The sequence below is a fragment of the Bacillus rossius genome, chromosome 1 (genome assembly GCF_032445375.1).
Source record: "Bacillus rossius redtenbacheri isolate Brsri chromosome 1, Brsri_v3, whole genome shotgun sequence".
Lineage (NCBI taxonomy): Eukaryota > Metazoa > Arthropoda > Insecta > Phasmatodea > Bacillidae > Bacillus > Bacillus rossius.
In genome coordinates this window covers 371,302,840-371,330,447 of record NC_086330.1, presented here as the reverse complement: position 1 = coordinate 371,330,447, position 27,608 = coordinate 371,302,840, and the positions used below count along the sequence as shown (strand labels likewise).

General features: G+C 37.4%; 1 protein-coding gene across 1 annotated transcript in view; it reads left to right on the top strand.

The window, feature by feature from the left end:
• Positions 1 to 27,218, top strand: part of LOC134528477 (tudor domain-containing protein 3) — a 78,668-nt gene extending 51,450 nt beyond the window's left edge. Inside the window, exons 8-13 of the mRNA XM_063362125.1 lie at positions 2,728 to 2,847; positions 4,163 to 4,276; positions 5,151 to 5,316; positions 6,815 to 7,563; positions 20,431 to 20,541; positions 24,851 to 27,218. Of these exons, the coding sequence (XP_063218195.1) occupies positions 2,728 to 2,847; positions 4,163 to 4,276; positions 5,151 to 5,316; positions 6,815 to 7,563; positions 20,431 to 20,541; positions 24,851 to 24,907 (1,317 nt within the window). The 3' untranslated portion in view covers positions 24,908 to 27,218. The remainder of the gene's footprint in view (positions 1 to 2,727; positions 2,848 to 4,162; positions 4,277 to 5,150; positions 5,317 to 6,814; positions 7,564 to 20,430; positions 20,542 to 24,850) is intronic.
• The last annotated feature ends 390 nt before the right edge of the window (positions 27,219 to 27,608 follow it).

Sequence of the window (27,608 nt, the reverse complement as noted above, 5' to 3'; positions counted from 1 at the left end):
GAATGGGTGAACGCGTGTACATTTAATATGTTATCAAAATTAAAAATAAATTACCGCCACACAAATACGTATGTACATTATAGCAGCAAATTCAATATTTTTACGTCTCATTTTTATCGTTCACGTTTCGGACATTTTGATCGAGTAAGGTTCGTAAGACTACCACTAGATAGAACTGTCTACTAAATTTTTCCATAGAAAGTGAGAAAATTTCGTTCCAGCTTTAGCAACTGCGATACTAAATGACATGTAGTGATCTTTGATGCGCCAGACTCGTTATTTTTCGTTTATTTACTTTTGACGGTAAAAATAATTTTGTGTTATTAAGCTGCAAATGTGCTTCAATAAGAAATACGTACATAAAAAAGGGTGAAAAACGCGGTAATAAACGTAAGGCATATCTGTGCGAGATAAACTGGACATTATTGAAAAGGTAGACTTTAACCCCACTGTCCCGGACGTGTTAATAGCAAAGGAGCTGGGAATTACAACATCCACATTAAGTACATTATTAAACTAGCTGAACAATCTTCTTTCTCAAGCTGCGAGTACGTCACAGAGTACCTATTAAGCGCCTGAAAAAAGGAAAATACGCAGATGTTGAAAAACCATTAATAGAAAGTTTGTACATGTATAGTGCATTAAAAATAATATCTGCATTTGCTCATAAAACTGTTGCTTTGAGTATTTTCATTTGTTCTTTTCTTGTCTTGGGCCTATGTGTAGTTAAGATTTTGCTTTTGAGTATGTATTGCCAATATAAAAGTTTTCCCAGATATAAAGTTTCCCCTCTATAGTGAACATATAAACTACTCCCTTCAGATTCATTATAACAGGGTTCTACTGTATATTCAGTTCAAAGATTAATGAATGCACAAAATATGAGATCCGTGCCTTGGTAAATCGCGTGCACCATTTTCAATATCATTCGCGCCACTAGTCTCGCTTGGTGCTGGCCATAGATGCTAATAGCGAAGTGCACAGTCTTCCCGATACTATCCATATCTATGGTGCGATAAAGTTATTTTCTTACGTTTGCAAAGGTAAACAATGAACGTTTTTCAAAATAAAAGCATTAAAACGTAGTTTATCAGGAGGAATATAACAACAAAATTTGTGAATTTTAGGACTTTTCCGCTTCGTAAAAACGTATGAAACGGGAAATTAAAGATTTTATAAGTGTATGTTCCGGGAAAGTAAACCATTGTAAATATAGAACTTTCGGCGGGACCAAAATTAATCGGCGTATGACACGGGAAAATGTATGAAACGGGAACGTATCATCGAGGTTCTACTGTATAAGTATATTGTAAGTTATGTATACATTTTAGGTGCAGGGGATTTGCCATCATCAGCCAACACTCTTAGAGAAACTTATGTCCCAAAAATTGGCCAGGCAAATAAGGAAGCAGTAAGGCTATGAGGTTTTTTTTACACCGACAATGGCATAATTTTTTCACAATTTTTTGCGGTCTCTACTGATTGCTTATTTTTACACCGATTTTTTGCACCGCTTGCTAATTTTTACACCGGTTTTTTGCACCGCTTTTGTCATTTTTTTACACCGAAAGAGCCAGTTTTATTTACCATTTTCTGGGGTCCTTAATCATTACTACTGAAAAGGCTACCAGTTAATATTCATGAGTTCTTGTTGACATTTTTTTTTTTATAGATAAAAAGCTCAAAAAGGGACAGGCTCCGTGAATTCCTGAAACTTCACAACAAAGAAACTTACAAAATACTGAAAGTTTTGCACAAGATGGTTATCTTTAGAGACCAGCTTGGTGATTGTTGTAATATTGGAAACAGTGCACAAGTTTCTACAAAGAAGTCACATTGCATTCACAACACCCATCAGTTTCCCTTCCTCCTACAAGATTCCCAGAAAGCAGCCATGCACTGCTGCTCTCAGTACTGGCAATAGTACTTATTGACATGCTTTGTGGGGTTTTTATCAGAATTACCATATTATTTTGTCCCTGCCAATCAGAAGTCTGACACTGTGTGATTGTGTCAGACTGAGAGTTGTTGATGTAGGGTCAAATAAGAAGCAGAAAATATTTTTTACAACAGTGAGGAAGTATATTTGTTTGCATTGTGACTATGTCATACATAAATTTGCCGTGAAGAGGGAGGTGGTTATTAATGCAAAAATAGCCCAAATAGGTAACATCGAAGAGGTAAAGTTTTTAAATCTGAACAATTTCATTAATTTGTTTTCCGTCATTTTTACCAGCGAAGGATGGAGATTCCATGAACCGTGCAATGGATAAGTCTCAGAAGTAGATTGAGGATCCCTCGGAAGTCATTAGCGAGTATGAAAGGATTGATTACATTTGGACTGAAGTTGGGGAAAATGCTTGGGGTCCCTCTCAAAAATACTTATGAAAGCCGGGGTTCTGCAATAGCCTTGTCTCATCCCAATTTTGTCTTAAAAACTACAAAAAATGTGTATCGCGCACCTCTAATTACAAGTGTTCAAGCTTTCGGTCAGAATGAACACACTGTAGAGAATCACCGTTCTGACTCGTCTCAGCGCCGCACCACGCATGAGGCACGAGGTGTTGGGTGCAAGGGGGTGGGGAGGGGGGGGGTAGAGAGTGAGAGAGATTTAAAAAGAGAGTTGAGAGTTAGAACGAGTGAGATTTAGAGAGAGTGAGAGTTAGGGAGAGAGAGTTGTCGGTGGTGGAGGCTGGCGGCACGTGCAGGCCTGGGGGTATGTCACAGTCGCTGGAAGGGGGCAAGGACAGCAAGGAGAACGCTGAGTTCGAGGCGCAGCGGAAGGACGCCATCGCGGAGGCGGCGAGGGGAGGCTCGCGCCGCGTCTTCAAGGGCGGCAACAAGCAGGTGAGCGTCCGGCTTGGAGGTCCGTCATGCAGGGCGAGTGTCTATCCCCAGCCCCTCAGAACCAGAGTTGGAAATAGTTTTTTGAAACAAAAAAAATTTTCTGTTTAAACCAGATCTTTTTTTATTATTACATACTGGTTCTAGCATATACAAATGAAAGCCATACAACATCCTGCTTTCTGTCACTCTCTTTTGAACCAAAAAGTTAAAACTTCAAAGCATAGAAGTTCAGCGAATCTGCACATCTGACCGGGACTTAGCCACAGAAATAGGATTCATTCCCCATAGAATGGGGAATTACAGTACAGCTAGGGATTTGTTGATTTTTAAGTAATGAATTTATTTATTTCCTCTTTTTTTTCTTACACTTTGACTACAATTCACTAATTTTTATAATGTTTATAGGATTATTTAGCTGCTAATAATTTACAACTTCAGATAATTTAAATGAGAAGATTTTGATTAGTATATAATTTTTTGTTCCTATAAATCACAAGAAACATTAATAGGCAAACTTATGTTATTATAGTAGAATTATACCTTTCATTAAATATGTTAAGCTATTCTGTTCAAAAATGTATTGTGTATTTAAAAAATTTTATTTAATAAAACCCACTTGGCTTTAATTGTGGTTTAAACTATTGTGATTTAAATCAGCCAAAACTTCTCAATACTCCTAAACAAATCTATCGTTATCTATCATTACTAGCTAGTTGAAAATGTCACAAACTATTATTTTGTTTGGAAATATAAATATTTTAATTATCCTGAGACATAAAATTTATGAACTGTTGACAAGACTAGTGTGTGCTCTATTGACAATGATAGTTATACAAATTGTGTTGATTTTAGAAATGAATTTTGTCATATTTAAGTATTTGCTTGTGTGTTAGTGTTTTAATTGTTTTCAGTACTAATTTTTTTTTCGTTCCTAAATAAAAATGTTTAATTTTGGTACTACATCCTAGAGAATGTCATTTTAAGTAAGTGATATTAAGTATGTTCATGCGACAGCTGTACTAGATGGTTCTGTGCGAACAACAGGCATAACTCGTAGACTGTGTGAAGCCAAGTGGTGGTGATGCCTGTAGCCTTGGGAGGTCCAGTCGTTACGTAAAACCCTATTAAACAAAATAAAACGAGACCCTAAAATAACATCTATAGTTATCTTGAGTAGTCTGAATTTTTTTTCCCTACGAAACAGTTCATGAACGAATGAATGATTTCAAAATTGGACTGCATGGGACGGTGGCTCTGGGATGCACTGGACACTGCTGTCGGGAGTCGTGACGCCAGGGAGTGTGGATTGTCGCAGCTGCTGGACCACAACCTGCAGCAGATCGTGGAGCTGGGATACTCCTCGGAGCAGGCAGAGTACGCGCTCCGCCAGAGCAAGAACAACGTGGACCGCGCCCTCCGCTCCCTTCAGGTACCCCGGGGAGCTTCTCCAGCCCAATTGTTGTTTTATAGACAGATCGATTTGAACATTCACATCTTCAAATATCAAAACTAATAATTTATTACTGGTACATAATTCAGTTTAAATAACTTTGGAAGAATGAATATTTATTTGATTTCAAAACACAGTGAAGTTGCATATAATCTTGTTTAACTGTCAATATTGAGATTAAAACTTGTATAGCCATTGCTAGAGCTAAGATTTTGTGGTGTCATAAAAATGCTGATTTCTATCATTCGTAAGCGAACGAGTATTACGTTATTTCAAAGTGTTGGTATTCAAGTTCGAATCAAATACAATAATTAGTTTATTATTCGTTTTCGAAAATTTGAATATTCAAACGGGTCTAGTTTTTATCAATTTCTTGAAAATATGTACTGTCTTTGTTAAATATGAGCTTATTCATTTAGCTAAGGTTTTACGGTGTAGTAGTTTTCATCTTTCCGCATAAATAATTAAATAATGTGTAGTGTGTACAAATGAAACACTGTGATATGATTTATGGCTTCAATTCATGGTAAGAAGCATAAAATTTTTACATGAAACAAATATTAAAGAAAATATATATATTTTTTTAATTTTGTATTTTCACGTCGCACGTCAATATACATATATATAAAGAACTGGGAACCTGCCCAGCTCTATTAAATGCCTAATATAGGAACTTTTGAATGTGACTAGCTGTGACATTCAGTACAGTAATATAATTTAAATGGGACTATCTAAAGATGCGCTGGCGTGAAGACGACCTTGCTCGCCAGTGCTCAGCCCTGGGCGCCAGGGTCCAGTGCGCGTACCGGCACGGTGGTGGGAGGCTGCACGACGCTCTGCGCGGTGCTTGCAGCGCAGGGACGAGGGGAAGCGAGCGGACGCCAAGGCCAAGGGCGAGGAACCCAGGGACCGGCGCAAGCGCGGCGACAAGGACGACGAGGCAGGCGGAGCTGCCCCCAAGCCGTCCGGCAACGTGTCGCTGTTTGACTTCCTGCAGAACAAGCTGCCGGTGCAGAACGGTGGGTCCCGTCACCTTGGTAACTAGAGGATAAGGAATGAAAAATTCACGGGTTCATTTCGCGATAGGCTAGACTCCAAACTCGTACGCTTTTATGCTGAGTCAGCGATTGTACCACCGTTTATCGGAAGGACTCTAAGCCAATGAAAAACCTTTAAACAAAAGACGTATCAAGTCACAAGCATCCCAGTTGACGCGTGTCACGAGTCGGTATCCAATGAGCAGGTGCAATTTGTCACAGTACATAGAGTATCATGGAGTCTATCCTAGAGGTCATTGAAACTGCGAATTTTTCCGGACTCTAGGAATGAATAAGTTGCACTTTATAAACAATATTTACAGCTTATTCTGTGCTGAAACACAGCTATTTTTAGGCTTGTTTTCTGACAATTTTGAAAGTTCAGAAAACCCTCTTTTTACACTTTTCAGGGGGAACAAGGGAAAAAGTGTAAATTTAGGGAAAACTCTTAAAACTCGTCTATTTGATAATGTACCTCATATCTTTTATTTATTCCTTCGTCAATAATGTACATTAAAGAATAATTTAATGTATACAACCTTACGAATATACCATCAAAACTCCAGCCATGCCTAAAATACATCACATAAAAAACATTCAAAAAAGCTTTTATTTAAAAATATGTTTTTATAAAAGAATTACACGCTAAAAATATTATCTAATTGAGCATTAATCTCACTTTTAGTTACCATATTACAAACAAAACTGACGTAACAATTGTGACCCAAATATGTGACGAACTAAGGAACTATTGTATCTTACTGACACGAGGTAAACTAACCCGGAAAGGTTCTAGCTTTACCCTCCAGAGCTGCTCCTGACATCGAGGGATGGCGTAAAATAAACACCGGCAGAACGCTGTACACACGTGCGTTGTCCGAAGAAAGTGAATAGCTATCTAAAGAAAGAGCAAAATGTTAGTTTGTTGATTTTTCACATTATAAATTTTTTTGCATTGTATTTGATGCCACACAAGTTTCATTGCCATTTTGAACGCATGCAAATAAAAAAATTCATGTAAAATAAAACAGCACTACTTCAAATCTATGACTGCATGTTGAATGTATTGGTGGTGTTACTTCAAAACCGTGCTAATCAAACTGGGTTACTTTGAGGGTCGGGTGTACTAGATGTTTGAGTGGAGTCGATCCAAGGCTACTTCTGTGGTATGGAAGAGAGGGTTAAGTCAAAAACATCAAATTTTAAGAGAGGTGGAAGAAAGTCAAGGATTATTTGAAGGATATGCCTTTTGACACTTTATATGGTTTGTAGTTTTGTGTTGCGTGTATAAGATATAAATAATTAATAATATATATTGACTTAATATTTGATCGTGAAAATAATATTAGACTTTCTTCTACCTCCCTTAAAATTTGATGTTTTTGACTTAACCCTCTCTTCCATACCACAGACTTGTGAACAGGTGGCACTGTCCTGGGGAGCTGCGTGCAGGAGGCGAGAGCGTGGCTGGCTGTTGCAGACAAGGACCACGAGCCGCACGGTGGTGCCGTGAACAGCCACGGGAGCAGCGACAAGAAGCACCCGGGCGCGGAGCAGTCTCCCCGGTGCGCGAGTGCGGGCAAGGGCGGCCGAGCGGAGCGGGGAGCGCGCGGGTCGCGGGAGGGCAAGGGCGCGAGGGGCGGGCGGGGGTCCGGGGGCGTGGCTCCGTCGTGGGGCGACAGTCCGGGGGCGTGCCACCCCGCCCACCGCGACGACAAGGCGCGTGCGGTGGTGGCCACGCCCATCCAGCGGCCCCCGCGCTTCCAGAACCAGCAGCGGCAGCAGCAGAGCGACACGGCGTTCGGGCAGCCGTGGGCCAACTGCTACGAGAACATGTACAACATGGGCACCTGGCCCAGTCGCGGTGTGCCCCCGCCACCCCCCGGCAAGCCCCCCGCCAGGCAGCACCTGGGCTTCGGCGGGGACTTCGACAACCACCTACCTCCGCCCGGCCCTCGCTACGCCCGCCAAGACTCCCCCGTGTCCAGGTACGGGGGCTTCCCAGACCACTTCCCCCGCGGCGTGTACGGCATGGACTACTCGTTCAAGGAGCCCCCGCCCGTGCTGTCTCCGCCGGCCCACTTCTCGGGCGCCGGCCTGTACCGGTCCCACGCGGCGGACTACATAGTGCCGGAGCCTCCCCCCGCCAGCCAGTTCCTGCCCGACACCAAGACCTGGCACTGGCAGAAGGGCGACAAGTGCATGGCCAAGTACTGGGAGGACAACATGGTGAGTGCCTCCACTGGATAGATGAGCAATAAGTAAATGAGTAGGTTTGTATTGGTACGTTAGCAAATCATCTGTTGTAATACGTACTAAATTCACACATACCTGTATGCTTTATTTTATAAAATGGTATATTTCATCTATATGGGCCAAATATTGGCATATCAGAAATGCACGCCATACGTATTGGCAAAAATCTGTGTATTGGTACATCTCTTGTTGTTATACCAAATTTCTTGCAATTTCGGTGGTGCACACTCTTTGAATCTACATTTTGGCTCGAGAATTTGAAATAAGTCTGGTATTTTAATCTTATTAGCTGTGTTTTTATCCATCTTTATGAGGAATAAATGAAAAATCATAAAAATTTGATCCGTTCAGTTTTGTTACATAGTTAGGTTATAGCAGGCTTATAAATAGAGTCCCGTAAAAATGGTTTTATTTTTCCTTAAATTTCGTTTTGAAAAAATCAAATTTCGGTTTTATTTCGCTGTTTTGGTTTTTCATGTTTACTTTAACTTTTGAGAATGGTTTTATGACCTACAAGTTTTGCTTGGCTAAATAATAGTGGCACGGCGTATACTCGTATACTGCACTCTAAAGTCAACACTATTGGCAAATAAAAATTGTAGGCTTGAAACAGCTCGGCACGGCCCGGTGCCGCCTAGCGCGCTGCCTCGGCACGGCCCGGTGTCGCCTAGCGCGCTGCCTCGGCACGGCATGTCTCAACTTAGTATTCTTTTAATATTTCTTGCTGCTGTTCTTTGTCCCGTTGACGCCGTATTCACTTGCTCTGCGGTCGTATTGCATTTGCTGAGAAGTGTAGTTACGGCAGTTAAAGGTCACTGATTTTGCTTATCAATCGGCGTAGTGCCATGTGTTCATGTTTACGAGTAGTAGAGGTGTAAAAGTAACGAAAAAAAGTGTACCCGTATGTATTCGTTACTATAACAATTAGTACTCGTTACTATCGTGTCGCTACGTTACTCGTTACTTCTGATACCGCATAACATGCAATGTTATGTTGCAGCAACGAATCGAGTCGTATTGCGTACGCGTACAGTATGACGTCACGTAAATAATAATAAATAGAATATAAACAATTAACAATATTTGATAATTAACAGTTTTTGTTAACCAAGAAACAATTAAATCTCATTAGAGCGGTTTTATTATATTATCTCTTTTAAGATAAAAACAACAAAAAACGTGAAAATACGCGATAATAAATAACAAAAACATACATATTTCTAATTTGTAAAAAATACTTTCTTATAAACAGTAAAAAACTTGGACGACAAATTTCCATATTATACTTAATAAACAAACATCGTTCTTTGTAACGTAAATTCATCGAATATGCGCGCGCATGCGTAAAACATACGAAAAATGCGAGTAACGAAATCCAGCCGTGTGTAACGTTTCGTTACTCGATACTAGATGGCGCACCCGTTACTCAGTCAGTACCGAATACATACGGTTTGCTACACCTACAGCTCTAACGAGTAGGTTGCCAAGCCAGTCAAACGTAGTTGAAAGCATGAGGTTGTTAACTGTTCAACATGAAAGGAAGAATTAAAATTTTATATTTCTCTATAAGATTAATGTGTAAATACAGCGGGTTGAAAATCATGGCAGCTATATTGTGTTGAAAACATCGCCGGTATTTTTTATTAACTTTGTGTTGATGCTCAGGTACATTTTTCTCTTTTTAATTAGTTTATGATTGCAATTACTGCTTTCGTTTCAAATTGTAATGATTACGTGACGGGAATACTGTAAATCATTATTTACTTTCATTACTACAAAGCGGCCATGTTGAAACTTAGAAAAATGGCGATGTGCCGTCAACGTCGTGTTTACTTGTTTTTCGCGATGTCTTGCATGGGTGGTCTAATTCATTATTATCAGTTTTATTTCTCGATGCTGTGCGATTTCGGTGTTTTGTCGCGAATTAAGGTAAATTGCGGTGTTATTTCGCGATATCGCGATTCGCGAAATTTCCGTGTCTCTACTTATAAATATACAGTCAAACCTCTATCTATCGTTTTTCAGTGGACCAACAAAAAAATTCAGTAGATGCGGACATTCAATAGATGTGGACTTCACTCTAAGAATTTTTAAAAAATATTTCAACCTCAAAATTAGTGTCAGAAATATATCAGTTACTTGTCATTAAAGTTAAATCAGTTGAAAAATAAATAAAAATGGAAGTATTTTACTTAATTCAATTTACACTTGCAAAAAAAACATACGCACAATAAATCTACATGGAAATTAAAGTCTTTTTCAATATCCTGAAGTCTGAAATATGTTTACTCATGTCATCAAATGTAGAGCTGTAGTGAAGAAGCCGATTTTGCCAATATTTAGTTGAATCGGCATTTCTGCAGACTTCCGATACACTTGTTAATTTACGGCCGATATTACTGAAAAACGAGAGACTGCCATAACCTAAAAATCCACGATTACCTTTTTCGCTTTTCGTAGTAGTACTGCATTTTTTCAGATCGCATTATTTCTTCGCAACATGTGCCAAACGTACATATAAAAATTTAACTTCCTATTTTTCAATAATGTTCTTTATTTTTAATATGTCATAAATAAATACATTACCGTCACAGTAAATATACACCTCGGTTGTTACAGTAACTGTAGTGCAAATGTGGTAGCTATCGTGCTTCTGTAGTAATTATGGTATCGACAAAGAATCTTTCGTTCTTTTTATGGTAATTATCTTAGGATAACAATTGGGTTTGTACTGTAGTTATGGTACATCATCCAATTTCTTCGTAAGTCGTTCATTTGTCTTTTCTTCATATTTACGTGCTCCATTACTTGGCTGCAGATTTAAGTTGATTTTTACTACTGTATACTATCGTTACTGTTTTTATGACTGTTTCTTTCTAAGAAATGGTTATTTCTGCAAAATCTTTATGGTTAAACGATCATCTATTATAATTTATAGTGACGGGACCACATATTTTGTACGATCAATGCGGACAAAACGATAATTCGAACATCGGTACAAGCGGACTTTTTTAACCTTAGTTGTATGGCAATTTTGCAGGGACCTTAGAAAGTATACGATAAACACGGACAATCGATACATGCGAGTTCGATAGATAGAGGTTTGACTGTAATCAACATGCTTCAAGACAGGTGCGGTTTGACTGCAAGCTGCCAGCAATTATGTTGATGGGTTTGTGTGCATCTTTTTGCTACGTTGTCAGCGGACACAGCTGCCTTTGCGGATAGATATTTGACTGAGCTGACTATTCGCACAGATATCACAGATTTAGCAGTAAATTTAATTACAAATAACACACAGCATCATTTATTATCAGTGGGATATCTAAACTCTATTTTTTTCAGCCAAAAATAAAAGTTCGATCAAAAAGTCATGTATATATGTGTGGGTAAAGGCAATATGTATGGACAAGATTATAAATTTAGTGAATTCCGATTAAACCGAAATACATTATAACCCTGTTATAACGAATCTGAATGGAGTAGTTTATATGTTCACTATAGAGGGGAAACTTTATATCTGGGAAAACTTTTATATTGGCAATACATTCTCAAAAGCAAAATCTTAACTACACATAGGCCTAAGCCAAGAAAAGAACGAATTAAAATACTCAAAGCAACAGTTTTATGAGCAAATGCAGATATTTTTTTTAATGAACTACACTTTCTATTACCTAATGGTTCTTGGAAATCGGCATATTATCCTTTTTTCGGGTATTTAATACTCTGTGACATTATCGCAGCTTGAGAAAGAAGATTGTTCAGCTTCTGTAATATTGTACTTAATGTGGATGTTGCAATTCCCAGTTCCTTTGCTATTAACACGTGCGGGACAGTGGGGTTGGAGTCTCCCTTTTCAATAATGTCCCGTTTATCTTGCACAGATAATGCTTTACGTTTTTTAGCGCGTTTTTCACCTTTTTTTATATACGTATTTCTTATTGAAGCACATTTGCAGCTTAATAACACGTAATTCTTTTTAGAGCTGGGCCGATGCCGATCCCCGATCGTAATAATCGGCCGATTTTGTTAATTTTGCCGATCATAATGATCGGCAAAACAGCCAATTATTTGAGCCGATCATTGGTCTCCTACTGCAAACTTATAACATTGAATAATTACCTATATCTAACAAATTTCCATGTTTGTTTACGGTACTTTTCGGGAAGAAAATTCAATTATTCATCGAAAAATAATAGGATTTAATAATTTAATACTAACCGCACACGAAAAAAATATACCAATAAAGTAAACAAATAGCGTATGTTTTATAAACATTGAACAGTTACATAACATACCTAAGTATCAATTTCCACGTATATTTACGGTACTTTCGGTAAAATAATTTTCCATTATAGGTACTATTTGCAAAGTTATTTATCATTTACGAACCGAAAACTATGTATTTGTTTACCATTTACGGTTAATATTACCGCAATGGCGAATGGCGACTGTTTAGGTTGGTTATGTGACGCCAGAGATTAGAGTTACGCGCGTCGCGCGACGGAAATCGTACAGATAAATAGCGCTAGTAGTCTTGTGGTTAGTCTACCTCTTCGGGAATTCATCTAATTAGTTTTTTCTCGCTAAATATGGCCTATTGAAAGTTTTGTTTAGAGAAATTAATATTCTTACCCTGTTTAGCGGGAAATAGAGCTTATTTTTCTTTTGTACAAAAACCTGGTTGATGAAGAGTTTTGTTCCCCATTTAGTGGTACAGTAGAACCTTGTTAATCCGTGACACGCTAATTCGGGAATCGGATAATCCGGGACGATTTAAAAGTGCAGAAAAAAAAGAGAATCTAAAATGTCAGAGCTTAAAATTTACGTCACGCGGGCCGGTGGCCGACAAACACTGCAAGCCATCGCGTGGGCCGTCAAACTCTGCTACGCTGTTTGTACCGACCCTTTGTGTCGCCCCCCTTTCAGCTGTCACATTTGTCACTCTTTAAACTTGAGGGGATGTCCTGACTTCTGCTTCCCGTCTCCCGTTTGTTTGAATGTTGTTTCACGTGCTGCTGAGTTACTTTCCGCCCGCCAACGCACGGCAGGCGCCTGGCGAGTGACGTGTCTGGCTGGCATTCGGCTGGTAGAATGTAGTGAGGGGGGTGGGGGGCTACCCAATATTTATGTGTGCAAGGTCAGCACGATCTTATCTTTCTCTCTTCGGCTGTTGTAAATGACCGTGAACTAATGGCTAGGCAGTGCCGTATTTTTTTAAGCCGAGACACTAATTCGAAGACGACCCTTACCGTGAACGGATTATCCAGGTTTATTATTAGTAGTATTATTTTTTTTACAGAATTTCAATTATCCGGGCATCGGCGGGTCCCAATTAACATGAATAATGGGGAGTTTACTATTTTTATCCATATGCTGCCAAGGCGCAGTAAGCCTCGGGAGATGTTACATCACATGACCTTGGCCTTAACCCAGCTGCACGCTGGTGTCTAAGAAGCTTGACAATACCTTCCGGGCTTATAATCGCTAGTCCGTGAAATTCGGTAATCCGTGATTATCTTGGTCCCGACCATTACGAATTAACGAGGTTCTACTGTATTTCGTATTCACAAATTAACTTACAATCGGGAATTATTGAAAGTTTGTTGGCGGCACTGGGGGGAATAAAATTATCATCGCTGACGTCTACCGGCACACACGGATCACAGAATGACGTAGTTGTGATTAGGTTGAAGATTTGGTTTGACCTTATTACATTTTAACGCAGTTAATTGTGTGTACGTGTGTGTGGTGATTTATAAGTAATCATGTCAATGAAAAGTAGTTTTTTCTGGGAATATTTCACCGTTTATAGTGATCCGTCAAAAGCAACGTGTAATCAGAGGTACTTGAAAGGCTCTAATCGGCTCAGAAGATCGGCAAGATCGGCAGCAGATGATCGGCATCGGCATGATCGGCAAAATAGGTGATCGGCCCAGCTCTAATTCTTTTTACCGTCAAAAGTAAATAAACGAAAAATAACGAGTGTGGTGCATCAAAGATTACTACGTATCATTTAGTATCGCAGTTGCTAAAGCTGGAACGAAATTTTCTCACTTTCTATGGAAACATTTTGTCCACAGAGTTCTATCTAGTGGTAGTCTTACGAACCTTATCCGATCAAAATGTCCGAAATGTGAACGATAAAAATGAGACGTAAAAATATTGAATTTGCTGCTATAATGTACATACGTATTTGTGTGGCGGTAATTTATTTATAAATTTGATAACATAATTAATGTACACGCGTTCGCCCATTCTTTAACTATGCAGGGAAAACTATTTTTTATTTTCACCAAACTGATCACCTTTTTTGGTTACTCTGATCACAAAATTGTAATATTTTAAGATAGTCACTTCTATTATCATTTATTGGCAGGATATTTGTAACAAAATTTATCTACTAAATAGATTCATTTCATATCCTGCATTGGCACTTTTTTTTAAAGTTATACTTCTTTAGGCAGCTTATAAAAAAATGGAGAGTGAAATTTTATGATGTGCGCGCATCAATGTAACAAAAAGTTAACAGGTTGCAGCTGCCCGCTAAACTGCTCATTAAGTCATGAAAAAAAGCTACCAACAAAATAGAAATAGAACCTCTATTAGTCGCGCATTTTGGCACGCTCGTCGCCTCTGATCACTGTTTTCATATTTATAATATTTATCCACATGTTTCTAGTTTCTACATTCACAACACCTGTTTTAGTTCCATACAAGTGCAAATTATATATGTGCTAATAAATTATAATCAGTAGTAATTAAATTGAATAGTTTGATTAATATTATTTACTGTTCGTAAATATTACGTAGTAAAAAAACTTGTGCCTTTATACTTTTTCAAGTGCTCCAATATAATTGAGGTTAACTATCCGTATGTGTTATTTATTGATATAAATTAAAATATTATTTAATATAACATTTAATAAAAATTTGTGATAAATTGATAGGTGAATATTTAATTAAGAAATAATAAATATTTATAATTAAGATTTTATAATATTAATACAAATTGTCATATACATTTATTATTCTCTAAATTTTATTAATTTAATTTTTCAAATTTAAACTGAACCATTGACTGTGTTGACTATCTTTTTCCAGCCCTTTTATTATTTTATTGTAATTAATTATTTGCATGCAATTAAAAACTATTTTTTAATGATGCCAAAGAAGTATAACTTTTCACGTGTGTACGTAAGTACTCGCACCCATTTTTTTTTTTTGGTCCGAGTAGTTAGACATGCTTATTACAAATTATTATATCGTAAGAGTACATCTATATCAGTCAAAATGATTTTTTTTTTTGTGAAATAAGTATTATAAATCATTTAAGGGTGTAATTTGTTTTATAATATGCTATCGCTATGAAAAAAATCAATAAGTATAATAAAAAAATTAAAAACAATAACACCTGAAACTCTTGTGTTGAGAATAAATAAGCTCTAAAAACCGTATACCGTTAATATTGTAATACCCCAAGTGTCTTAAAGAATAATTAAATAATAAGGTTAAAAGATTTGGAAACTTTGATTACTGGGGCCCTCAATTAATAACTATAAAAGTCAACAGAGGCGACACTAGGAGTAAACAAAGAAAATTTAGGGACTCCCTACAAATACTTGGGAGTAAAAGGATCGTTATTATATATTAAATAAATAAAAACAACTGTTACATCTATAGACTTCCTTATTTTATTAATCATTGTTCTTTCTTTTTTATAGATTAAATTTTCCTTAGTAAAGTCTGTTTTTCATTGATAAGTGATCTTATTTACATAACTCACAATTACACTTATTATATGATATTCCTTAACGTTATTTACGATAGGGCCGGCCCTGAATGTATAACAAAAATTAAAATATTTAAAAACAAGAATGAAATTAACATTGGTAACTTTAAAGGTTGTACATATAGTCCTTCCAAAACATAATATAAATTTCTTCTCCTCGAACTGCTTTTTACTGTCCGCTGTCTTAACTGGGTTACACTATTTCTGAGTTCGTGAATAAAACTATAGAATTATGCAGGTATCACCCGGGGCTGTAGGTAGACGGTGATCGAGGTAGTAGGCCTAATGATGTTGGATTCTGCGCAGGAACCGACTCCAGAGGTTCTGGCAGAGGATTTTGGTTGCCCCAAACTTGGAACCCTGTCTGAAACAGATGTCCAAATTCCAAAGAATTAGACCTGTTTCCAGACAGTATACTTAAATGGCGCAAAAGGCCAATAGAGGGAAATTAAAAGGGGGGGGATGACGTCAAGACTTACCAAAACAGGGTGTTGGTCCTGGCGCTCAGGAGAGGGAGTCTCGTCTCCGAAGACTCGAACCACGTTTCGCGGTAGCCACGGAAGTCATCATGATTAATTTAAAAAAAAAAAATAAAAAAATACTAAGTTTCTCTACTTTCAACTAAACTACTGACTGGTTAATAATTTTAGCTAGGGACTCCATCCCTCTAGTCTGAGAAGACTACATAATATACGATGTCGATGATTCGCCGAAGATCGCAGTTACAAACGGTACCAGTCAGTCAGGAGGCGCGCACCGAAGTAAGTTCAGCGCGGGATATCACCAGAATATCATAAGCGCGGGATCCCTAGAGAATGGGAGGGGGGTAGGCTCTGAGCCGAAAATTACCGAGTCCACCCGAAGGTGTCCGGCATAAAAAAATTAGATCTTACTGGAGTGACTGCGCGACTGAGGCGCTATCTTTGGGTGGCGAGAAGAAGTACTAATAAATCGACTAGTGACCGACGAGAGTGTCAAGCTAGGGGGTAATGGAGTAACCAGTGGTGCCACCTAGCGGCCTGAGACATAAGGAGGGGAAAGGTTGTCGTTACCTCCGCGCGAGCGCGGTAGTGTCGGCGCTGCCGACGCCTCACAAGTGGCATTAGTTACCACAGCCGTCGCTAGGTGTCGCTAAAGTCCAGAATCGTAACTGCGGCTGTCAAGCCTGAGATGGCCTTGACTTCGGTTAACGTACCCGTGCGGTCGTCGCCCCTAGCCACACTTCTGAGAAGAAAGTGGTGGGTGAGCAGGAGGAGGGCTTCAAAAAATGCATGGTCTGTGGGACACAAGGCCCACGGGATCCTCCTGTCGTGTCTTGCTGCTAGTGAACCCTAAACCGATTCGTGACAGAGTTAGCAGGGCTCAGCATTGCTTCACAAGCTGCTGTAGGCAAAAGTAGACCCGCGAAGAAATAAAGTTACCGGCCCCGACGTGCCTGGAGACGGGAGAAATATTAGCCAGAATGCTAGCCTAGCATGAGGCTGGGAAAGAGAATCAGCTCGCCTCTGAGAACAGAGGCTGAGGGCCTGGCCGTAAGGAAATAAGATGAGAGAAAAAAAAAAAAATATTTCCAAAAATATTTAATATTACAAAATTTTAAATAAAACGTGCCTAAATCCCTAATACACGGCACAATATGGTCCTCTGTAATATCTAGTAGCAACTGCTTGATGATAAAATATTTACTCCTTTGTCTTCCTTAAATTGTTGATACAAAATTTTATTTAAATTTTTGTGATTAAGTGCTACAAATAATTGCATTAACACAGAAATTACTTTCTATTAGTGGTGCACCGATATGGATACCGATGAATCGTAATCGGCGATTATGGGTACTTACCGATTAATCGTAATCAACGATTATCTTAACGATTACTTTGCCGATTATTTACGTCCCGGCGTAAAGTAGGTTTTTACCGTGTAATATTTTGTTACACATTTTAGGACGAAATACGGTAATATTTGTATATATTACAAAATTCATCTAACTCCGTCATATCATAATTACAGATATTTTGTTAAGTTTAATAAATCTCATTGCCTCGAACAATAAAAAATAAATTTTTCCTACACGTTTATTTACATTTTGTCTTTTGTTCTGTCTTTTTTTTAGTGGCCTTGTACATTACCTATAGCTAGAGATGGTGATTTATAGCATTTAAAATAAAACATTTAGCATTTTGAATTTGAAATTTAGCATTTTGTAGCATTTTTAAAAACAAGATTTAGCCATTTCTCTCATTTTACATTACTGAAGAAAAGTAAATTTTTAAAAAGCATTAAATAATACACATATTAATTATTAACCATCACAGAAATAAAGATCTAACACAACTACATAGATAGCCTATCTTGGCAGGTTTCCAAACAACTTTTTAGCACTTATGAGTGCAATAAATTGAATACATACTTAAAATTACAATAAATATTTTTTAGCCGTGTTCATGGCCATAGTTGATGTAGAGTGCACAAATAATGTTATTGAAACTTGTTTTTTTTTTTTCAATTTTCGCCTTCTTTTGGTTTTCGATCATGCCAGAAACCGTTGCTTGCCGTTTTACCGACTTTTTTTCTTCATCCGATTTCTCGGTGAATCTTTTTTTTTTCTTTTTTTTTTGCAGCCTGGCGTCCCTCAGATTTAATGTGCTTTTCAAGTACATCTTTTTTTTTTCCACTCCAGACGGCGATTACATAAATTGCACATTAAAATATTCGTATCACTTTCGTAGAACTGTTCATTTTTGTATTCATATATGCGATCGCGAATGGAAATTACGTTATGTCCCATTTTTACCACGAGAAATAACAGTATACAATACATTCACGAGTATGCACGTATTTGTAAATACACCACCTTCCACAGAATACACAAGAACGCGGCTTTCACGTGAAACACAGCCAGAAAATGGGCGCGGCGAAGCAGAGATGTCGCATTATGGTGGCCTAAAAACTTGTACTCTGCAAGATGACGGACACTCTTCCAGCTAGTTGTTCTTTGCTTTGTTTACAATCGCGAGGCACACTTGACCATTTTTCATTCAATATTTACGAACAATAGTGTTGTGAATGACGTGACAATAAGATACTTGTGCTGAATACGCCATAAAATGATGGTTTCTTTTGATACTGAACTGAAACAAAATACAATCGGTAAATAAATTGTGTAGAGTGAAGACGAATCTACGTTTTTTACCTTGATTTCGCATTTATCTCGGAATAGTCTAGATTTCGCATTTTATAGCGGAAAAAATATAATTTAGCATATTTTCGCATCTATTTCGCGAAAACTAAAAATAACCATCCCTACCGATAGCCAGAGACGTAAAATATATGTGGCACACAATCAAAATACCACAAAAAGTTGCAGTGGATTCTATGACAATCAATCTTTTCGGGTCGTAGTAGCGGTTCAAAATCGTAGTCCCGATACCTTCTTGTTTTTATCACTGCGTTTTACAAACTCGTTATGGGCGTCTTTGGTAACATTATCCGTTTGTTATTTGTATGTGACGTGAAAAGTGAAAAAGTATTTATAATTTTATATATTCAGTCAACATAAATAAAATCACATGTGCTAGAATTGGTTTTTAGTCATTTTTATAAATTATAGTGAGATGGCGAGTAGGGAGAAAAAAAGTTAAGTGTGGAAACATTTTTTCTATAAACTCAAGTGAAAAAATAAAGCAGCATGTTTACATTGTTAAACGGTAATTTCTTGATGCAACCTTATGTGATAGTCGATAATAATGCTAGTTTTCCGCAACAAAAACTTACCCATTGTAAATTACAATTATTAGACTGTAGTTCAAGTTGTTTACAATAACAAATATAAATAGAAGTTAATTTAATTTACACTTTGCAATGACTTAATTGTGTATTTTATATATTTTTATACTGTTATTATAACTGTATTCTCAATTTTACCTAATCTTGTTATTAAATTCACATGGGAATAAAAAATTTTGTGTGCATTATTACACCTAAAAAAATTTCTTCATTATAATCGGTAACTAAATCTGTATCTGCCGATTATTGCTCTCATAATCGGTAATCGGTAAAGTCATATTGGTGCACCACTACTTTCTATGATCCATTTACTGTATTATGTGTCTCATTGCCTCAATTACAGCAATTAAAAATTATTAAAATTGTTACATTTATTTTGTGTTTCTGTTGTAATTTGAATCAGAGTTGAACTGTTTGGGTGTATGCTCATCCTGACTGCTATTCACTTTTCTTTCAGCGTGGTCACATGTCGGCGTAGTGCTGAATACTCACCACTTAATGTGATATGCACGAATTGCTCCACCAACTTATTGTGCAAGGCTTAGATAAGCATTACTTGAGGATTTCCTGTTCTATCAGCTTATGGTGCTGTGTTCATTAGCATAAAGCACAAGGAATTTCTTATTAAATTGTCTTGTAGCAGTAACCTAGAATGAAATATCAAGTATAATATAATTATTATTAAGTTAACTTGCAAAATAAATTTTATCAGTTACATCATGCCTCAAAGTAGGTCACTTTTTTCCACAAAGGTCACTTAACTTTAAATTAAAAAATATATATATTTTTTCGTCTCTAAATTTCAATATGTCACTTTTTGCTAGTTACAAAATGTAGCATATACCAGATCGATATAATATATATTTATTTAAAATATAAGTTTAGTTTATTAATTTTTAAAAAATTGTCCGTTGCAATTGAACGGCAAGCGGAGACGTTAATTTTTCGTAATTGCTTTTCTTTATATATACGTGAACTTGTTCTCTCAATTTGTTATAAACCTGATTTTTCATTTAAAGAGTGTTTTATTGTAATTATTGTAACATTACTCGTTAAAAATACTTCATACACACTTGCTTCATTTGAATGATTCTTTGATTTTGTGATACTCAGTTCACTCAGGCGTTATGGGTAGTTCGAAAAAAAATGAGTGAAGAAAGCTTCGAAGGGAATAGAGACGAGAACTGTGCGTACGAGGTAGTTGGTGGGGTGGTGTCGGAGCAGAGGACTGCCCTGCAGGCGGCGCTGTGTTGTCTGCGCAGTACTACAACGCAGAGGTGACGGGCGTGTCGGAGCGGACGTGCGTCGTCAGGTTCACCGAGTACGGCAACTTCGAGGAAGTGTTGCAGGCCGATTGTATTCCCTTCACCGAGGTACGTGCCTGTCCCCGCCGCTTCCTGGCCAAGTGTTGCCTGCAGTACAGCTGTTGCATTCAAGTCTGAGGTCTCCAGACACGGTTGAACCATTCCACTGTCCTGCCTATCCTGCTCTAGTCTTGCATCAATTCTCCGTATTTCACCTCCTGCCTGTTCCGTCTGTCCCTCGACCCTCGGACACGCCACGAACTGCAACTCTCCCAAGCTGATCCGCATAACATTTTGATTACAACCAATGGTCCATGTTCCTCTTCCATACGACACTTCAGAAGAATTTTTTTCAATTACCTAATTTGGTTTTGTTAACATTTCACAACATTTTGTTTGTAACAACATACTGCATTATTTGTTTTTCAACCCGTTATAACATTCTCTGTTAATCTCATCACACATTGCCATACTGTTTTTTTTTGGAATGAACATATAGTTTTGTGCTTGGTTATTTTTAGATATGATTAATGATGTAAAGTAGATCTTAATTTGCTAAATACAATTTTAATTTATTTAGAAATTTAATTCAGTGAGTTTGTACAGTCATTTGATCGAACAGAACTAAGAACTACGTAGTGACGTATCTCTCCCTGTATTTGGTTTTGTCGTTTCTCGGCAGTTTAATCAACACCGAGAACTGTAAATATAGTCTGGAACCACAGAAAGCTTGACACTTTTCCCAGTGAAAATGCTTTAGACCTCCGATACGCCATGCTGTGAAGGGGACTGAAGGTAACATGTATGTGCATACCAAGCGAAACACGCACCGGTATTTCTAACTTCCCTTTAAGTCTGTGAGTAGATGCACATTGTGTGACACCAAAGCAAAGGTACGTAAATCTTTGCAAATTGCTGGATGCTGGGTGCAGTCTGTCCTTCCCTTCCCTCACCTTGTCTAGCCCGCCCAGATGGAAAGATAACGGCAACGAGAAGTGTCTCCATTGTAAACAGAAGAGTAATTCGTGCCGAAATTCCAACCACTTTTTTTGTCCCATTTCCACTAGAAGACAGGGTTGGTTGGGGGTTGATAATTTTAACTGATATAAGACCTATGGAAAAATAACATAGGCTCAGTATGCTTTTAGAACTAGTCTAAGAAGATCTAGGGTCTAACAACGTTTTTTTGTTTATTTTTTTCATGACCCATACCATTTTTGAGCCCTGCATCATTTTTGACTCAACCGTCAAATCATGTTTTTATATCCTTTCATTTTTTAATAGACTTCCATTATAATACATACATAACTTGAAAGTGCATTGGTGTGTTGCTATTGCCGCATTATTTTTTATTATTTACTTTTTCTTAATTTACCTGATTTCTTGTATGCAAAAATTTTTACCTAAAGCAATTTTTTAATAGGCGTGCCTTAATTAAATATTGACTCAGCAAAACTAGTTGTTAGTACGTATCACTTATATCTCTGTGCCTCAGGATGTCTGTACAGTGCTGCTCCAACATCTAGTGAGACGTGAAGCCATGTGCTACCTAGCGGCTGGGATTTGTTTGTGATTGAATTATGATAAAGTGGGGCACTGATAATTCATATTGAACACACAAACTCACCATGTATTAGGACATAGTTTATCTTTGGTGTGACTTGAAATTGTGTGGAAGTTAATGTTGAATTGAGAACCAATTTTTAAGGACCGAAAACAAACTGTGAACCAGACTCAATACAGGATTTGGTTTGAATTGGGGTTCGTATTAAATTGATAATATCTTGGTCAAACTTCAATCACGAATTTTTATTACTACCAAGATCAAGCAAGAGAATGCCCAAAAATATTACAAACTGAGAACCGAAGCAAACATGACCAATCTTAATAAGGTTATTTTGAATATCAAGGTCAATTGAACTTCATTAAGTTCTGCAAGATACAGTGCTCTCATCCATTTTTAGTTATATACCATTAAGACCTATACAAATTTCCAGTGTCAGAATACTAATAAAGTAACATATATTGATTTTATAATCATCTAAAGAAATAAACTCGAGTACTTCAAAAATATATACATTCTTAAGAAAATAAAGACCATTTTATCTTAAAATGTCTCATAAGCAGGAGTTTTTTAGGCTGCAATATTTTTTTAAGCATGCTTATTAATCTACTTCGCTGCACGGTTGGCTTGCAATAAAAGTCCGCTTCTTTTACACGTGTATGATAATTATTTTTTTTAGAATAAGTTGTAACCACAAAGAATTTCGAAAATTTCGTTTGTTTTTTTCTTTTGAGTTTTTGCTCTACACCAAAACCTAATTACTTTAACATAATTTTTATTCTGTAAAGTTAAAGTAAATGTTCATAAATGTTGGGTTATTTTCTGTTTACCTTTTGAAACCGAAACCGTAAACAACAAATATCGCAAGTGTTCATTCTTCTATGCTACCAAAGGACACAGATCAAGTTGACCAATGTGTTCTGAGCAGGGAGATATGGACCATCGCTCACACCACACATGACGTCAGAGGGTCATGTGGGCCAATCAGTGATCATTGTCCGTTGGACACAGGTTAGGGCATTGCAATAATAGACGGGCCCTTACTCCAGGCGCAGTCGGAACACTAGTCCCGTCATCATCGCAATTCACCGGTCGAGACCATTCACACACCCACGGAGTCCTTCATGCGCGCAACACTTGACTGTTGTCTCTGTGTCACTTTCACCTGCGGTTCAGCGCAACACATCCTAGGACACACGACTCCCGCGAAGCTCCCACCCGGTCTTTTTAAAACTTAAGTTACAAAACATCTGTAAATGGAAACCTAAATTAAATAACTGAAAATGCATTCATTAAAGTTGACACAATGCAATTACATTATAAAACTTTAATATTAAATAATTTAAAAATTTAGATTTTTTTTTCAGTAGAAGCCAATATAATTTCTAAGGTCAGGGAACTAACTGGCTACACATTGCTTTTATTATATGTCTATTAATTATTTCCATACAAAAATAAAGTTAGTTTTTCATCACCTTAAGTAAGTAGAACATCAAACTTACGTACATAAGTACAGGCACTCATTATTATTCCTTACTAAAGTTGAGGACCCAGTTTAGTTTGTATGTTGTCATGCATAATTTCCAGCTATGAAGTTATTTCTCCATACATAGGCCTAAACTAATTTTAATTACTAATAGATTATGAGTAGTTATTATTATCAAATGATAGAGGGCTAGTTACACTTATTGTATAATAGCCTAAATTATTTTAATTATTAATTTAAAAACAAGTGATGTCTTCATAGTTTTTCAGTGTGATAAGATTTGTTATACTGAAATCAAGAATTTTTATATGAAATCAGATAATTTGATTTATTTAAAAGTGTGTCCAATGCATAATGCATTATGCCAACAACACTTTTGAATCATTTAAACACTAGACTTTCCACTAGCGCAGAGTTCTAGGCACGAGATTTAACTTGCCCTGAAAGCTTCTAGCTTCTGGTGACTTTCAGTACCGTTTAATACAAACATGGCTGATATTCTTAAATTAAGGGCATCGACAGTATTTTTACATCATACTAATCACTGTACCATTTTATTTGGGCCTAAGTAAATAGGCAGAGAATTAAGTAAATATTGGTTAAGGAAAGTGTAAGCTATCAGGTTTGATTCATCATACAATTAATTAAGCGCATTGTATTTAATTTCACACGAGTGCTATTGTGCCAGGTATAAAATGGAATAGTAATTGGAGACAGACAGAACACCTTTGCCATCGTGAGTGAGCAGAAATAGGTTCACTGAAATTAAAAGATTCAGGTGGAAGAAAATGAAAGCACTAATTCCATTCGTGCTATAATTCATATGCGTCATTGCTTCAAAGCCATGCAGAAATGTTCCTTGTACATAATTTTAAATCTAAAAAAAATTTGCTTAAAAAGTTAAAAAATAAAACATTTTTGTTGTGGCAGCAGTGAAGTTCAATGCAGGTGCAAGATAAATGTTTGTTTGGTCTGCATTTGTCTGTGAACGTTAGCAGACATTAGCTTGGCCCTTGTGTGCGAAAATGAAAACTGTCACGTACAGATACTGAATGTGTATAGTGAAATTTGAGGAACAGTATAATGAAAAAAATTAGTTTACTTACTAGAGTTAAAAAATTTTTTTAACAAAGCTGTGTAACAAAATTATGTCATATTTAAATAAAATTGTTTATTTAGTGTGTTGGTGAGAACTAAGCTTTTGGCATTGGTGACGAGTGTTGGCTCTCTTTGCGAGAAGTGTGAGCTGACGGCAAACTGTTGTGTTGCTCGGTCAACCGGCCAAATGTTCTCTGTTAATAATCATGGCGTTGTTTTGTTTTTAACAGGCATTTGAAGATGTGGGTAAACTAACAAAGCCTGATGTCTTCAACTATCACCTCTGACTGCGTCGTTGCTAGCTATCTTACCGGCAGAAGATATAAAAACACATGTGTACATGGAAGTTGTGGTGTGCGTAGTATTACTAACGGCTTGTTCTGGAGCAGCTGACTTGTAGACGGGCTGAACTCTCAAGAGCCACATGCGCGTGCTCGTAGTTGTGTGTGAAGTGCGTTGGGCAGAGGCGCGCTAGAGCGCCCCGTGTCGAGGGGACCTGCCTGCAGTTTCCGTGGGCCACGTGAGCTTTGGACGGTTGCAATCTACCGAGAAGCGCTTTTCTCGATTCTTGTGGGGTGGCTTCCTTCGCGATGGTGTTTCTCGCAAAGATGTGCCGTGAAAGAGACTTGGGGCGTGCTCCAGCGCGGTCTGCGACTGCCAACAGGGGCTAAGCCTGAGGTCCGCTAGACAAGAACACACACCGGTGGTCGGCGTTGGGACATAACGATACCGTAGCATTACCTTCCCCTCCCCTCGCACTATTCTCACTTACAAGACCGACATTTCAGTCCAACCCACGGTTGCACTTTTTAATATCAACTTAAGAATTAAAAAGAGAATATACCTTCAAAGTAAAATTTTAAATCATTAGTTGTGTGTGTACCGGATACATATTATGAAATATTGTGTGACCACTATGCAAGTATCAAAGTTAGTAAATTTAAATTGCAAAGCCATTTTTTAAATTTTGCAGTTTGCAGTTAACTAATTATTTTATTTCATGATGTCTCAAATTTTGACAAACATATTGTCAACTGCAACATCTCTGTTGATAAGAAATATTTTTTTTATTATTTCCTGTAAAATGAAAAAAGTGGCACGATGAACTGCATATTTCTACGTTTGAGGAAAACTTGCTTTTGAGTGCACCTAACAGGATCCACTTCGAATAGGGAACATCAGCATCACTATCAGTCATATTTCTGACCATTTTCCGTAATGACTTAAAGTGGGTATGATTTTTAATCATAAATTTAATGTGGCGTTGATAATCCTTATCTGATTGTTACTAACATTATCTAGACGTAAGGGATACAAAAACACTGTGAGTTAATATGAAGCAGAATAAAAAAAAAGAATAGTATCTCTCCTGATCACAATTAATAATGTATTGTTTTAAATTTTTATCACTTAAATGGTGAGCTCGTTACACATTGTCAATGATAACAGTGCGGCTTTGCATTGAGCAGGGAAACCTTTTATAGCCAGTTATCATGTTTCGTATTATATTTCTTGACGTATGTTATAGTAATGATATTAAAATATTAATGCTTATGGAAATGTGTCAGGAAGGGGAACATTTTTAATGGAATCAGGAAAACTAGGAAATTAATTAAAGTAGCAAATTGGGTATCCTGCCTAAGCTTGTCTGCAGTGCTTTAACTGCATTATTGTTTCATTCTTTCATGCACTTTCATGCATAACATAACTGATCCACACTAGCGAGTGCATTTCCCTAGCCTTCAAGTTGCCCTGCCGGTGGAGTGCTTAGAGCCACTGTTGGGTTCATGGAGATTATCTTAGAATCTCATTTGCCGTTCAAACCCGCGAGATTGCGTGGGCCGTGTTTACGAACACACGGGTCTTCTTGGAACAGCGCACGGGCCATCTTCACACTGCGCTTCGGTTCCGTTGTGAGCAAGATGCTTCCAGTTTGTCGATGTAGCGCAAACCATGTAGCCTGTTGGGTTTTACTTATTGACATTCTGTGTTACTTTGCACTGTCTTCATCAAATCATCCATCTATCTTCGCATTTTAACAAAACTTAAAAAGCCTGCTCCGCCTGATGGTGCAATATTTATCTACCTCCAACTTCTGTGTCTCTTGAGAGTTTACCTGCGGCATTTTGGAACTCACTTTTTGTTACTACCATTACGTATATTTATTTGTGCTATTTATTTATTTTAAATTTTAATGTTTCTTTCTGTAGAAAAATTATGGTTGTGTTCTGTTAGTTAGGCTAAGTGAAACAAAGCAAGCAATAATATTCATCAGTACTATTTTTTTTTTAATATGATTAAATAATAAAAAATAACAGTTGTTTTATATTGAATTATTCAATTTACATTTGTTGTTTCTGTGTTTGTCTGTTCTCTCTTTATCTTTATAACATTAATATTTACTGCTCATTGAGTTTAGTTTTGCCCAGAATGTATCATGTCACTATTAAAGTACAAAAATATTTGTGCAATGTTATGTGTGGCTTCTTATTTATGTTTATAGTTGAAATTAAACATTTTTAAATTTTAACAACATGCTGCTATGTGTTTACTCTTAAAAAAATTTGCCTTGCATAAAAGAGATTAAATTCTAATTTTCAGTATTTTTGTTTTCATCATTTTCTTGTGTGTTTTTTTTTTCTTTACCTTGTTATTGTTTTGCTTTTTTAGTTATTGTTTTTTTTTCCCCACCTATTTTACCAGTCGTCACAAACAGGCAGTCTGGTAAACTGCAAAGTCCTCTGAACACCTTGGGCTTGGTGTAGTGCATTGCTCGTCCCATGTCCGCTAGTGACGGTCGACTCTGCACCGCGCTGCTGGGTTTGCAAGTCTGCAATGGTTCTCCTTCGCCTGATTCAGTTGACCCTGTGCAGTTGTGGGATCGTGTTGAGTGCCGGCTCGACGACAGTGTGCGTCTTTCAACGTGAACATTTCCAAATACATAAAGAAGTTCAAGTTGTGCCTCTGGCAGCCGAGAGGAACCGTCAT